The 16163-nt window shown below is 46.8% G+C and overlaps 1 protein-coding gene across 1 annotated transcript in view; it reads right to left on the bottom strand.

Annotated features, from left to right (window-relative positions):
* Positions 1-16163, bottom strand: part of LOC138298467 (low-density lipoprotein receptor-related protein 2-like) — a 1267625-nt gene that overhangs the window by 566583 nt on the left and 684879 nt on the right. The window contains exon 21 of the mRNA XM_069236878.1: positions 14649-14827. Coding sequence (XP_069092979.1) covers positions 14649-14827 — 179 coding nt within the window. The remainder of the gene's footprint in view (positions 1-14648; positions 14828-16163) is intronic.

Here is a 16163-nt window from a genome sequence, read left to right as displayed (position 1 = left end):
AGGAAATAATATGGTATATGTTGGATTCTCGGATACCCCATCTGCTTGCCCAGCTGCGGAGTTTAATTGCCAATGGCTCCATAGCTATTGCAAATAATAAAGGGGATAGAGGGCATCCTTGTCTAGTGCCTCTTCCGATGGGGAACGCATCTGATATCATTTGGCCCGTTTTAACGCGGGCTGTTGGTTTTGCGTATAGCGTGGCAATCCAGTTGATGAAACCGGTTTGAAAGCCGAACGCCTTCAGTGTGCGGAAGAGATATTCCCATCCGAGCGTGTCGAACGCCTTCTCTATGTCCAATGCCACAGCCACTGCCTCAGTTTCTGTGGCATTGTGTAATATACGTATTAGGCGTCTTATGTTTAGAAAAGTGTTCCTCCCTGGTACAAATCCAGATTGATCATGATGGATTAAGTCTGATAAATAAGGGAGTAGCCTATTTGCTAGGATTTTCCCCAGGAGTTTACAGTCAGTATTTAACAGGGAGAGTGGTCTATAGGATTTGACATCAAGTGGGTCGCGTCCTGGTTTTGGTAGCACCACTATCAATGCTTCGCGCATGGAATCTGGCAACTGCTTTCTATTACGTGCCTCATTAAATACCTCGATCAAAGGCTGTAGGAGATGAGCGGATAATGAGCTATAATATTCCATTGGTAGTCCGTCTGAGCCAGGGGTTTTACCACGTGCCATTTGAGAGAGAGCTGTGCGTAGTTCTTCGCTAGTGATGGGACCATCCAATGTGGCAGCGCTATCAATGATATTCCTATTTTGGGGAATCAAAGATGAGGAGTTCAGAAAGTTGTTGTTCATTTGGAGGGTTAGTGGGCTGATATAGGGAACAATAATATGTATGAAAGGACTTATTGATTCCGGCTTGAGTGTTAATCACTTCCCCTGTGTGTGTTCTTATCGCGCCTATAGGTGAGGACTGTAATGGTTGTCGGACCAACCATGCTAGTAGTTTGCCCGATCTGTCACCTTCAGCATGCTGCCGGGCTTTAAAATGTCTATAGTCATGTCTGCTGAGTCTGGCATCAGCTTCTTTGTAGTCAGATTTTAGCGAGTTTAGTGTTTCAAGCGAGGTCACGCTAGTGGTGGCTTCGGTCTCTACCTTGCGCATTTTAGATTCTATCTCTAGTAGTTCCCTGTTAAGCATTCTTTTGACCCCCATTGAGGCTGCAAGGCAGTGGCCGCGTATAACCACTTTATGAACGTCCCATTCCGTGGCGCGCGCTGTTGCTGTGTTTTTATTTAATGCAAAATAATCCGATAGGCATTTAGCTAGTTCAGCATGATAAGGAGGATCTATGAGGGCATCTGGTTGTAAACGCCATGTGGGAATGCACGTATGTGTGCGACCCATTCTCAGGGTAGCTTGAAGCGGATTATGATCAGATATTGTGCGAGCCAGGTAGCCTGATGTGATTATCTTTGGAATGATGTCTTTTGATGCGAATATCATATCTATTCTAGTGTATAATTTATGCACTGGGGAGTAGAAAGAGTATTCGCGGTGTGTGGGGTGGCCAGTTCTCCAAATTTCACTTAGCCTATTATTGGAGGCCCACTCAGCAAGTTCGAGTGAAGCACGTTTAGCTAGGGTATTATCCAGCGGAGGGGTAGAGCGGTCTCTGTGAATGTCTAATACGCAATTAAAGTCACCGCCCCAAATGGTATCCATCTCCGGATCATTGAGTTTACTACTGTTAAGTGTCCGTAGAAATTCCCATTGATTTGAATTGGGAGTATATATTGATGCTAATGCCATGGGATCCCCATCTAGGGCACCTTCCAAAAGGACATATCGGCCACCTGGGTCACATTGTACGCGGGACGTAACATAGGGGACCCCAGGGGCTATCCAGATCGCCACTCCTCTAGCATATGTTGAAAAGGTGGTGCCATATAATTGTCCTTTCCATTTTACTTTTGTATACTCCAAAGAGGGCTTAGCCAGATGTGTCTCTTGTAACATGGCGAAATGTATTTGATGTCTCCTAAGGTATGCGTGTATCTGTTGCCGCTTACGCGGAGATGCCATGCCCCTTATATTCAATGTGAGTATTTTATACTGCGGGTTATACTGTTGTCTTTGGGTTGCCATGGATCATTTGTACTTGTGTGTATATACTTTGTGAGTTTGGTGGGCCGGCATTTTTTGCATCTATAGTGTATGTCACGCCCATTGCGCCTAGCCAATTTATACTGCGGATACCTAGTGTGTGCTTGTTATTAGCAAACAAATAACATATACTTCGAATACTATAAGCTAAAATATGCCTCTCTGTTGTGACTCTGCTGATTAAAACAATAACATTAACTATAACTAACAATAACGGTGGTTGCGGCAAGGGTTTTAACAATACAATACTTGCCAACCAGGTGGAACGGTCCATATGGTGCGGGGGTGTTTCAAATAAGTAAGTTCAAGTCAATGCTGGTCCGACCCGTTATGTTCTTGTTGAAGTGGCTGCTTTCTGGGGCCAACCATGAGTCTGTTGCTGCAGTCAAGGGTAGCGACGAAGCAGAGGCGGGGTCAGTGTGCAGCAGTAAATTTTAGCGGGCGATTAGTGGCTTCTTCTGTAGGATATCATGTACCGTTGTGTCCGAGACTGGTATACATTAGCAGATGTTATCCGCTGTTCGTGGAGTAAGATTGGGGAAGCAAATAGAATCTGTAGAGTCAGAAAATACCCCAAGCTCGGATTCTAATCCCGATTGCGTCGATACGGACCCCGGGGATGCATTGGCGAAGAGGGAAGTGGTTTGCAGTAGTAGAGAGCGTTCCACGCGAGACTGTTCAGGAGTAGGTTTAGTGTCTGGTTGCCTGCGGGGTTTGCGTTTGACACTAGAAGGGTGATTTTTGTCTTTGGGGTTTCTTGTATTTAACGGGTCAGCGAGTCCCTTTGCGTGAAGCCAAGTCCATGCATCTTCTGGTGAGGTTAAAAAAAGAGTGCGGGTATCATCCTGTATACGAAGTTTGGCCGGGAACAGCAAAGCGTATTTGATGTTGTGGTCTCTTAGTCGCTCTTTGACCCGAAAAAATGAGTTACGCTTTTTCTGTACCTCCGCAGTAAAGTCCGGATAGGCCGATATGTCTGCTTATTCGAAGCGCATTGGGCCTGCTTTACGAAACAGTTGCAATAGGAGGTCCCTATCACGGTAATTGAGGAGTCTTGTTATTAATGGACGGGGCTGAGAGCCAGGTGGCGGGGGTTTTCCGGGAACCCTGTGGGCGCGTTCTATTGAGAAGAACTTCGGGACAACGTCCTTCAGTACTGTTTCTATTAGCCATTGTTCAATGAACAGTTCTGCGCATGGATCCTCAACACGCTCAGGAAACCCCACGAAGCGGATATTGTTACGTCTTGACCTTCCTTCTGCGTCCTCGGCTTTGCGCCTCAGTTTCCCCAGTTCAGCTGTTACAGCCCCCATTTGCGATTGGAGTTTGGTTATCGCTGGTGAGAGGAGTGATGTGTCTTTTTCCAATCCTGCGACCTTTTCAGCTAACGCATGTTGGTCTACACGCAATATGTTAACATCTTCGATTACCGAGCCTATTTTTGCTTCCAGGGTAATTTTGGTGTCTAGTATAGCTTGTAAAATCTTTTCAAATTGCGTTGTGTGTGTTTGGAGTGTTATTTCCATCTTTTGTAGCGCTTGTTGTGTGGCCGAGGTCTCCGCAGTTGGTGGAGGGGCACCAGCATCCATATTCCCAGAAGGTGCGCGCGGGGCTTTTGGTTTGCCCATTGATTATTTACGTGGCGGTATTGCTGTTAGCAATTGTCTTTTAAGTGACTTCGATAGGTTAGGAATGCAAAGGTTTGTTCCTTTAAAGTGGAAATCTTGCTACATGTCAGGTAGATAAGTTACTCCTCATTCGAATGCTAGAGCACCGTGTCCGTTACGATTGCGCGTTGTTGCAGAGAAGTAGGGCCCTTAACTTGGGATCAAACAGCGCTGTTTGGAGTAGTGAGGGCTAGACAGTAGTACTTTGCCTGCGTGATGTACACACTTTATAATAAAGAGCCTCAGGCCTGTCTGGTTAGAGCGCTGCGGGGAACGCTGCGGCTGGATATAATGTTGTGCCCTGTTGCGTGTTTTATTGCTGGAGGGGTCCCTTTTTATTATTGTGCTGCTACATGAAGGCTGGGACTAGTAGGGCACAGTTTTCTTTGGTGGTCCTGACTTTTCTTTCTCACTTTTTTTTTTTTTGTATTATTTTATGTTTCCCCAGTTGTCTTTGCTCCTTATTTCTTAGCTATTTGTTGGTCCAGGTTTGGTCCAGGGAACGCCTACACAGTGTCACAGGGTGTTTTCAGCCTGCCGCCCTGGGTGTAGTGTCACGAGTCAAGGGCACACCCTTTTCCCTGGGGATCACAGTTTAGGCTCGCGTGGCAGCCTCGAGAGTCCAAGGTGGCCGATTGTCCCAACGGCAATGATTATTCGGGGCGAGCGCAGCTCGTATCAGGTTATTCAAATCAAATCAAATCAAATCATTAACATTTATAAAGCGCGCTACTCACCCGTGCGGGTCTCAAGGCGCTAGGGGGGAAAGGGGGGGGTTATCGCTGCTCGAACAGCCAAGTCTTTAGGAGTCTCCGGAAAGCGGAGTGGTCCTGGGTGGTCCTGAGGCTGGTGGGGAGGGAGTTCCAGGTCTTGGCCGCCAGGAAGGAGAAGGATCTCCCACCCGCCGTGGAGCGGCGGGTGCGAGGGACGGCAGCAAGTGCGAGGCCAGCGGAGCGGAGGGGGCGGGTGGGGACGTAGAAGCTGAGGCGTCTGTTGAGGTATTCCGGTCCCTTGTTGTGGAGGGCTTTGTGTGCGTGGGTGAGAAGACGGAAGGTGATCCTTTTGCTGACTGGGAGCCAATGCAGGTGTCTCAGGTGTGCGGAGATGTGGCTGTTGCGGGGTACGTCGAGGATGAGGCGGGCCGAGGCGTTTTGGATGCGTTGCAGGCGGTTTTGGAGTTTGGCGGTGGTCCCGGCGTAGAGGGTGTTGCCGTAGTCCAGGCGACTCGTGACAAGGGCGTGGGTCACGGTTTTTCTGGTGTCGGCGGGGATCCAGCGGAAGATCTTGCGGAGCATGCGGAGAGTGAGGAAGCAGGCGGAGGACACGGCGTTGACTTGCTTGGTCATGGTGAGAAGAGGGTCCAAGATGAAGCCGAGGTTGCGGGCGTGGTCTGCGGGGGTCGGTGCGGTGCCGAGGGCCGTGGGCCACCAGGAGTCGTCCCAGGCGGACGGGGTGTTGCCGAGGATGAGGACTTCCGTTTTTTCAGAGTTCAGCTTTAGGCGGCTGAGCCTCATCCAGTCTGCGACGTCCTTCATACCCTCTTGTAGGTTGGTCTTGGCGCTGGCGGGGTCCTTGGTGAGGGAGAGTACAAGTTGGGTGTCGTCGGCGTAGGAGGTGATGATGATGATGTCGTGCTTGCGTACGATGTCGGCGAGGGGGCTCATGTAGACATTGAAGAGTGTCGGGCTGAGCGATGAGCCTTGAGGTACGCCGCAGATGATCTTGGTGGGTTCTGAGCGAAACGGAGGGAGGTAAACTCTTTGGGAGCGGTTAGCGAGGAAGGAGGCGATCCAGTCCAGGGCCTGGCCTTGGATCCCGGTGGAGCGTAGGCGGGTGATTAGGGTGCGGTGACAGACGGTGTCAAAGGCAGCCGAGAGGTCGAGGAGAATGAGGGCGACTGTTTCACCGTTGTCCATCAGGGTTCTGATGTCGTCTGTGACTGAGATGAGGGCGGTTTCCGTGCTGTGGTTGGTTCGGAATCCGGTTTGTGAAGGGTCGAGCAGGTTGTTGTCTTCCAGGAAGGTGGTCAGCTGTTTGTTGACGGTCTTTTCTATTACCTTGGCTGGGAAAGGTAGAAGAGAGATGGGGCGGAAGTTTTTCAGGTCGCTTGGGTCAGCCGTAGGTTTCTTTAGTAGGGCGTTGACTTCAGCGTGCTTCCAGCATTCGGGGAAGGTAGCAGAAGAAAAAGAAGAGTTGATGACGGTCTGGAGGTGCGGGGCGATGATGTCGTCGGCTTTGTTAAAGATGAAGTGCGGGCAGGGGTCCGAAGGGGCGCCGGAGTGGATAGAGTTCATGATGGATTTGGTTTCTTCCGTGTTGATGTGGGTCCAGTTGTTGAGGGTGATGTCCGGGGAAGCGGGTTCAGTGGTGTATGGTTGGGTCTGGTGTCCGAAGCTGTCGTGGAGGTCGCTGATCTTGCGATGGAAGAAAGTGGCGAGGGATTCGCACAAATCCTGTGAGGGCGTGACGGCGTTGGCGCTGGGGTTGGAGAACTCTTTGACGATGCTGAAGAGTTCTCTGCTGTTGTGGCTGTTTTTGTCTAGTCTGTCGGTGAAAAAGTTCCTTTTGGCAGTGCGGATCAGGTGGTGGTGTTCGCGTGCCCACGGAGAGGGCCGCCGCTCCAGACACGCGGCCCCGGATCAGGGGCGCGGGCGCCGACTCACCGCTGCCGGAGCCCGCCCCCCTCCTCAGGAAGCCGGGCCAGAGCTCAGCATGCCGGTAACTCGTCCGCGGCACCCAGCGCGGTCGCTATGATGCAGGAGGCGTCACGGCTCAACGGCTCCAGCGAGCGAGGTCCAAGCCCCGCTGAACTCGTCGACCGCTCCCGGGACCGCAGCCAACTTCTTGGCTCCCGGAGCACCCCGGTCGGGTTTAAGTGAGGCAGTGACGACGCCCCAGAAAGAGCATGCGGCGTCTCGCACGGTCGATGGTGCGGGCGCCTGTTGTAGGATGATACACGGGCCGGGATCGGAGCTACAGATTATGCGACCATCCCGGTCACCATTTTGGCCACGCCCCAAAATCCTATGTCACCTTGAGAGGTTCTGTGCTCAGAGGGGTCTGAAAATAAATGCACAGAAAACAAAATTCATGATCTTAAATTCTGGTCACTTTACGTTACCTAACCCTAAGCTCAATGGTGTCCCTCTGGAGTGGGTCAAGGTTTTTTTTTTTTTTATTACCTAGGGATGATCCTCTGAGGATTTGGATTAGAGAAAGGGAGACTCAAACTTATGGAATATAGTGGGGCATTAGAGGTCAGCAAAATGTGTATTTTCGCCCCAATTTTACCTGCAATCCAAATATATAAAATGCAAACTTTGGGGGCTGCCATGTTTGGGTCTGAACTCGGGCACAAAAACATACCCAAATTACAAGTTGCAGAGACCCGTTTCCTAAGCCAGCTATAGGGTCTTTCCAGCAGTACACTGCTAATTCCATTTAGATTTGATATAGGTTTGAGACCCATCACTGAGTTCCCTAATTTACCGGAGATGGATCTGGGCCACCCCCGAGTTATCTTCCTACTGAGCCGGTCTCAAAGAAGTTTTGTTTGCTGGGCTCAAGTAGTATCATATGGTTTACCTATGTGAAAAACTAACCAAGCTAGGGTGCGGAAACTGGAAGGAGCCAGAGGTTGCCTGGACCATCTGTAAACCCCTGGTTAAAAAGATTTATCTCCAGTTTAAATTAGATGAAATGCTAACAGGTTCTTCTCATGGCACTCTGTTATTTCCCCCCGTTGGCACAGAAACTATCTGCAGTTGAGACAAGGAACATTGCCAATTGCCTCTTTCACTGATAACTGGGCCCCTATTATGGGCACCAATGTGTGTACCTGTCCTTCCTGTGGATCAGAAAGGTAGAAGGTAGAACCTGCTTTTTGTGTCCAGCTCATGTTTTTTGAGCAGGTAAAAGTATACCATTCTGTGGCTTTTAGGCGTCAGAGAACATAAAAACACCCTCCATATTCTGAGGTTTGATGCTAGCCTAAGTCTAGCTTTTGGTGTATCCTACTTTTTTTTTTTTAAGTAACTATGTGGAGGATTAAATCGGCATGTTCACAACTAGCCACTTGTGATTTCTAGCATTTTTCACGTTTTAGTAAAAGTTGCTATTTATTGTCTGTGTATGGGCTATCGTGTGTTCTTTTTGGACATAAGTAATAATTTAGTATCTAAATAAGATCTAGCTTAAGTGTCAGATTGCCATGGGGCATCTAAAATCGCCTGCAAAGCATTCAAAACGCCTCGGCCCGCCTCATCCTCGACATACCCCACAGCAGCCACATCTCCGCACACCTGAGACACCTGCACTGGCTCCCAGTCAGCAAAAGGATCACCTTCCGACTTCTCACCCGCGCACACAAAGCCCTCCACGACAAGGGACCGGAATACCTCAGACGCCTCAGCTTCTACGTCCCCACCCGCCTCCTCCGCTCCTCTGGCCTCGCACTCGCTGCTGTCCCTCGCATCCGCAGCTCCACGGCGGGTGGGAGATCTTTCTCCTTCCTGGCGGCCAAGACCTGGAACTCCCTCCCCACCAGCCTCAGGACCACCCAGGACCACTCCGCTTTCCGGAGACTCCTAAAGACCTGGCTGTTCGAGCAGCGATAACCCCTCCTTTTTCCCCTAGCGCCTTGAGACCCGCACGGGTGAGTAGCGCGCTTTATAAATGTTAATGATTTGATTTGAAAATGGCTGTGTGTATGGACTTTGAAGCCTATTTTGTCTTGGAGGGTTTCTTATATTGGGTTTATATTTTTAATTACTGATCCTGTTTTATTGATTATACATGATGCAATTGTATTATGTATTAGATTTATCAATACATTTTTGTGACTTAATAGTTTTTATACATTTAATGAATATTGCATTGTTTTTATTTGCTACCTTTATGGTCTTTTGACAGCAATAAAAAAAAAATTGGGTTTGAATATAACATCTACAAGTCTCTGGTTGCTTCATAAATCTACGTGTCCTGTAAAATAATCCACTTGTCCTTTTGGTGCCATGTAGTGCAGAGATAAATTATTTTGATACATTATTTCAGCAATCTCATTATCTAAGAGCTCTGATAATAGCCTCTATGATTATGGCAAGGCTCATACTACAGTCAGGTTTGCCATTTGTGCATTTAGCCACATTTCCACAAATCTACATAGTGGGGCTAGAGGTAGCGTTCAGTAATAGTCCCAGGGTTGAAATGTGCTTTGGAGTCTTGTGCATACCGACTAATTCATGTTTTAGGGGTTTTCACCAGCTCTTCACTAATCTTTTCCACATACTGAGAAAGGATAGAAATTTACTTCGGATGAGGGCATAAGCAAAACTTCTACGGTTTGAGAAAAAAGTGGTTGGAGGGAAAGTCCACTTGTAAATGCTAAACATGTTTTCGCATGATCAAATCTACACACGCATATTTGCTCATGCTAAAATGCAGTTCACAAATATTTTCTAGGAGTAAGATTTCCTGCCTACTTCTGTAAATTGTGAATTCATGAAAGCTGTAAATCTGCACTAATACAAGGGCATATACCACGGGTGCACTTTTGTGACAAAGACATGGGCCTCTAATTAGGTCTTGAGTTAATCTTGACCTTTTGTTTTTATTAAAATTCTATCTTTAGATTACCTTCACTGAGTGGCAGCATTTTGCTCTTTCACAAGGAGCATATCTGTGAACAAAGTAGTTTTGTTTAGTGCCAGGGACTATTGTGGCAAGATGTGCTTTTTGAGACTCAAGAATCATAATTGCTTTTTGCCATATTTGTAATAATGGCGCAGGCCTGGCAGCTCCCACAACAGTACGGTTTCACAAAAAAACATTTCAAAACAATACACACACTGACAAAAACCAAAAGGCTGACCTCCAGTATCAAACATATTGGCTTTGCCAATGATGGTTTATTTACTTGATTCCCATAATCCTGATGAAACTTGTTTCACTGATTTTCCTTTATATTTTTGGGGGAATGCTAGCAGGCATTAACACATTTTACTACATGATGGTTCAGAGAAATGGTACCTAACATTTCACAGTTCTTTTGAAAAATGTTTTTTCCTAGTTGCATCTTTTGTGAACATTTAATTTGAAAGCAGAGACTAATCAATCTTGCTTTTAAGCTTCTGCAACTATCTGCATCTAATCAACGAGCATTCTAAGATCATTATACATAGCCTTATATTGTTAAGCTTGCAAACTTGTGTACACATTTTTATACTGAGGCCACTATCAGCAGTGCAGTCTGAGCTTAAATTTCCTTTGAGCGCTCACCCTAATAAAGGATTTGCATTAATGAACCATAATATACAAGTTTGAACAGCATTAACATATGGACACAAATATTACCTTGACTGCAGACAATTCCCTTCGCTGATCCATAATCTGGTACTGTAAACTGGCAGCCAAAGGGTTCGCACTGCAGTGGGTTGGGCATACTTGTCCCACGGACAAAAAAAATGAAACTTGCTGTTCCTAACACCAAACAATATGTCCTGTGAGTTGGGCTATAGGAATGCCACACCCCTGAAAGTTATCATGGCATACCATGATCCAAATATAACGAAGGCCTAGCTGTATTTTTGGATAGCATTACTCCTGTGCCACGCCTGGTGTCGTATGTGCAATGGAATACTTAAGTCAGATTTACAAAGAAACACAAGGCCACCATGCATAAACTGTTAAATTACGCCACATTAATGTCCTTGATGTGGCTTACCGGATGTGCGGACTGGGTTGAACTGCCCATGTCTTGAGTAGAGAGATGGAGCACTGTGTGCATCGACAGATTAGGGAGGTTTGGTTTAGCCTGGGCTGTGTAATACACCGGAAGTGAAATTATTGTGGTAGTGGACATATCCTCTGCAAGGGGGACAATACTTAACTAGTGACCATGCGTCTAGCACGTGTGGGCCCTAAGTAGTGTGTGGTGAGTATGATACCTAGGCTGTCTAAGGTGATGTTTGGGTAGATGCTTGACAAGAAGGCTTAACGGGTTCTGTGTTGTGCGGTTTACTTGGGACTCATGGCAGATATGTATCGCTCATAGCCACAATGTCCACGACAAAGGTTTCCCATATTTCAGCACCACCCTGGATCAAACCCCTGTATTGTAGCTGGCGTAATGTCTGAGCCTCTGCATGTGAGCACCTTAGCAGATTGCGCAGCCAAGTGTTGTATACTGGGGTGTGAGGGGCCTTCCAGTGCATAGCTATCAGGCGTTTAAACACCACAAAGGATAAGTCAATAAATGTATGGAGCGGTTTGTCACCTTTGCCACGTCGACGTATTCCCAATAGGCAAGATTCTGGGGTTGATTTTAGGGTATGCCCGGTAATGTCAGCTATGGTGTCGGTAATACGTTGCAAGGTCATGTTCACGTGGGGGCAGCTCCACACCATATGGTAAAAATCTGCTGCTGGGGTTGCGCATCTGGGGCATTCTGGGTCTGAGTTCGGGTATATCCTTTTTATGCAGGACAGGGATAAGTAGGAGTGGTGTATGTAGTTAGACATAGTGTAGTGCAGTCTGCTATTGTGAGAGACATTTGTGACCATTGATAATGCAGCAGTCCAGGCACTCTGGGGCAAGGGGGAAGGGAGAGCCACATCCCAAAGGGCCTTAGCATGTGGCAGTTCAGGGCAGGCTCCAGCTACGGGCAACTTATATAGTCTTGATATAATGCCTTTTGTATTACCCATTGTGAGAATCATGGTGAGCAGTTGTGATTCCTGTGGCTCAGTGTTACTGAGTTCCCAAATATTGTTGAGTAGTAGTTTGATTGAGCCATATGCTAAGAAAGCCCCGGCATGACTCCCCACAGATTCCATAAGTTCCCTAAAAGATCTTAATGTAGAGTTCCCAGGGAACAGAGTAAAGTGCAATAGAAAGGAAAGCTTTTGCTGTGGTCTGAGCGCTGAAGAAGCTAAGGCCCTACTCATCTGAACTCATTTCCAGGTTCAGACGGACCACAGGCCCCTCAGATGGCTAATGCAGATGAGGGGGAAGAATCCTTAACTGCTGAGGTGGGCCATCTCCCTACAGGAAAATGACTATGGTGGAACACCGCCCTGGAACAGAACACACCCATGCTGATTGTCTTTCCAGATTCTTCCACCCTAGTGCTGAGGACTCCCAAGGGGACAGGTAGTTCTCTCCATATTCCATCCGGGGGTGAGGCACCTGTATTAGACTTGTCAGCTCTTGGTGTGGTTTCCTCTGTCTTTTTGCTTCTGACCCCCTATTTTTGATCCAGTGCTGAATTTCATTTTTGCTGGCTTTAGGTCTCTGCGCACTTTACCACTGCGGACCAGTGCTTAAGTGCAGGTGTGCTCTCTAACTAAATTATATTGGTGATTGGTTTATCCATGACTGTATTATTTGATATACTGGTTAAGTCCCTAGTACAATGCCCCAGGTGTGTTCAGGGCCTGTAAATCGAACGCTACTAGTGGGCCTTCAGCACTGATGGTGCCACCCACATGAGTAGTCCCATAAACATGACTCAGACCTGCCACTGCAGTGTGTGTGTGCAGTTTTAAACTGTGTAATCGACCTGAGTGCGCACTCACTGGCCAGGCCCAAACCTTCCCTTTTACTACATGTAAGTCAACCACTAAGGTATCAATCAGTAGGTTGCAGTGTATTTAGACAGTAGGAAATGTACTGTTGTGTTTAACATGTCCCAATAGTGAAATACCGCTAAATTTGTTTCACTACTGCAAGGCCTCTCTTCCCATAGGGTAACATGGGGATACCCCTGAAGTATCTTAAGTGCAGTTACCCATTGGGAGCAGATAGAGAAGAGGAGTTTGGGGTCTCTTAACTCAATTTAAAAATACATCTTTTGGGGAAGTTGGTTCTTGAATTATAAGTTTGAAGATGGCACTGTAAGTGGGGATTTTCTTGCTCAACTATTCTCTGCATCTCAATACAAATCTGCGCCAGGATGACAGTTGGGCTGTTTGTGCATTCACTCTAGCCAGTCACAAAGAGAGCTGAGGTGTGCCCTGCATACCCGGATGGCCCATTACCAGGCTGTTGGGTCTTCCTGAGCTAGAGTGGTGGGAGGAGCAGACTCTTGCAACTGAATAGGGCTGTGCCTGTCCTCACACAATGCAACCGCCAACCCCTGGAGTGTCTGGGGCCAGGGCAGGGAAAGACCGGATGGTGTGCTCTACCAAGACTTCTCTTTGAAGTTTGACTACTTCAAAGACAGAAATGTGTATAAACACTGGACCTCTGACACCACAATTTGAATCCTTCTCGACTGAGGACATTCTTCTAGGTAGAAGAGCTGGATGCTGTAGGAGGGACAGCCTGTTTTGCTGCCCTGGTCTGCTGCTTGCTGCTTCTGACCTGGCAGTTAAAGGACTAGACTTTGCTTTCTACATCCTGCTTCCAAAGGTATCCAAGGGCTTGGACTGAACTTGCATCCCATTGAAAACTCTCAGGGACATTAAAGACCATCTGCTAGCACCTAGGTTTTCTCGCTGATAGTCCAGACTTGCCAAGTGGAGCCAAATCCAGTTTCTGGGCCCTTGGGAGTGAGTACTGGTGCAACCAAGGAGAAACCAAGGAGAAACCAAGGAGAAACCAAGGAGAAACCAAGGAGAAACCAAGGAGAAACCAAGGAGAAACCAAGGAGAAACCAAGGAGAAACCAAGGAGAAACCAAGGAGAAACCAAGGAGAAACCAAACATCCACAACAGAGCGACTTTTTGAACCGGTGACGCTGCCTGCACTGGAGCTGTGGTCCCCCCTGACTGCAATGACAGCGACTGACACCACTGCAGTGCCTCGTAAGTCCCTCCACAGAGTGAGTCTAGAGTGCTGTGTTGCCGAAGTCCATGGCACCCGCTCCAAATCTGCACAGCACCTGTCGCCTCGTGTTGTGATAGCGACACCGTAAAGTCGACACCACATGTCTTGACCTGCTTGATTCATCGACCCTGCCTTACCACTGACATAGCATCAGCTCCTCTGCTACTGTAAGGAACCAACACCTCCCATGCTTAGCAGTAAGGAACCAAAGCCTCACCTCCCCAGTAGCAGTAAGGAACCAATTCTGCAACAGCTCCAGTAATGCCTCACCTGCCCAACTTCATGCAACATCTTTATTTCCTCAGTTTCCCAAGGTACTGTACCTGGGGTCCGTGCAACTCCGTGACTGGCCCGCACTCCATCACGAGTGGCATCAGACTGTTGGCAATGACAGTCAATACGTTGTGATAGGCCCAGTTGGAGCTATTGTGTTTCTAAGCATGATACTGCATTTAATCTTTAAACATTTGCATCTTTGCTTGTGCGTGATAGATGTTTGTCATTATGGTCTTGTTTTACTCTGATAAAGAGTGGCTATTTTTCTAAACTGGTGTGGAGTACATTTGTGGTGTTTTTCACTGTGTGTGGTTACAAATACTTTACAAATTGCCTTGGAGATAAGCCTAACTGCTCATGCAAAGCTACCAAGGGGTGAGCAGGGGCTATCTTAGTTGTGCGGCTCCCTTACCATGACTAGAGTGGGGTCCCTACTTGGACAGGGTGCAAAGTCACTATATGGTTAAGGGAAGTGGCTACACCTCGCCAAGTACTTATTGCGAGCAAGAGCTATTGGAGTAATGAGGGTTGCTGTTAATTGAGACATTTCATATGCTTGCCATATAAAACAAGAGGTTTAACTATGGAGTCATAGCAGAATGCTCCACAAAGGCTGTGCGCTTTCAAATTAGGCACAAATAAAATAAATAAAAATAAATCTAACCACTAAAAAAAACCCTGCTCACCATGTAGCTTTCACAACTGCAAAGCGACAAACTGCATTTGTAATGAAAATATCTAAAATGCAACTCACCGGTCCATAGGGTGACTTATAACAACTTTGAGAACACATATCTGAACACGGCATGCTACATTTTGCACCTTCATCCGATCCATCAATACAGTTTTGTATCCCATTGCAAGCCATGCTGGCAGGGATACACTCGAATGTGTTGCACTGGAACTGGTTGCTTTGACACTTTATAGGGGAACCTGTTCAAAACAAAAGGCTGGTGTCAACAACTTGAACTTACCAATGATGTATAATTAAACAGAGAAAGTAAATCTAATTCTGGGCAAGAGTTATAATCACAAATCGTGCATGCAAAAAAGCAAAAATCCCTTGAGTTCTATGAAAACCGCAAAGGCCACCCGTAATGAGTAAAGCCTACTTGACAACATGGCTGAGGAACCATGTCAATCCCAGATATATCAGTCTTAAAATCCTCCTGGAAGTGAAAATCAGTATTTCCGACACGAAAATGGCCAAGCAGTTCACTCTTTGCATCTGCCTCTTTCTTTGAAGTAAAGTTTTAGAAAATATTAATTATAAAAATAAAATAACATTTTTGTAGCTGTGAAGACACTAACAGTACACCCCCCCTTTAAAAACCTGTTCTCTAATGCCCAGTGGTTTTGAACATTTAAGTCTTCAAACTTGAGTGATTGGAAGTTGATCCCTTACAATTTTGGTTGTGAACCACTGAACAAACCTTTGCCGATGTAGGGATATCACCCAGTGGGCTAGGTCCACAGGTAAAAGCAGTTTGCTCTAAATAATAGAAATTTTATCTGTGAGGTGTCTTTCAGATGACTGCAAAAGGCTAACATGCTACTACTACCCCACCCACTATACAACTGTGGATGAGGAGGTGTTCTACACGGGTCAACACTAATCACTGATCAATTCCTACATTAGTATGGTAACCCATCCTTGGGTCAGCTTTAACACCAGGCATCCATTGCCCAAGGGAAGGAAACCGAACACCACCTTAATTCTGGGAAGCCAGTGAAAGTCTTCGAAACAGCGCCCGTTCTAGTAGTTCCATAGCAAAAATTGTGCTTCAACCTGGATTAATCGTGGCATTTTTATTTATTGGAAGAACCTTAGGACAAGCTGGGTCGGTCCCTTGTAATAAAAGTAAGGCACTAGGGTGGGTGTAGTAACGGGTAGCATTAAGTAATGAACTTGTGGCATGTAAAATGTAGTTATGTAATGTAGAATTGGAAATAACATGTTCTAAGTATTTTAGTTGCATGAAATGTTGGAACAGAGGGAGCTCTACAGTACAGATGTGTGTTGGTTCACCTGCATCCTACGGGGTTGCTCAATAAAGAGGAATGTGCACATCTTACCTCAGTCCATGGTCACTACAGAATTTGGATACAAGCTGAGGAACCTCTGGAAAACACGGATTTGGAGGCTATTTTCTGCAAACTTGGTGCCATTTGCTGGACTACTATCTGGGGTACTAGTGAACTTTTATTTTGTATGAAGGTTCGAGTTTGTGGACCCCCTTCGCGACAACAGTTTTCTGCAATTTACTTT

Source organism: Pleurodeles waltl, chromosome 1_2 (genome assembly GCF_031143425.1).
Source record: "Pleurodeles waltl isolate 20211129_DDA chromosome 1_2, aPleWal1.hap1.20221129, whole genome shotgun sequence".
Classification (NCBI taxonomy): Eukaryota; Metazoa; Chordata; class Amphibia; order Caudata; family Salamandridae; genus Pleurodeles; species Pleurodeles waltl.
Note: the sequence above shows the minus strand (reverse complement) of the source record. Positions and strands in the feature narration are given on the sequence as shown.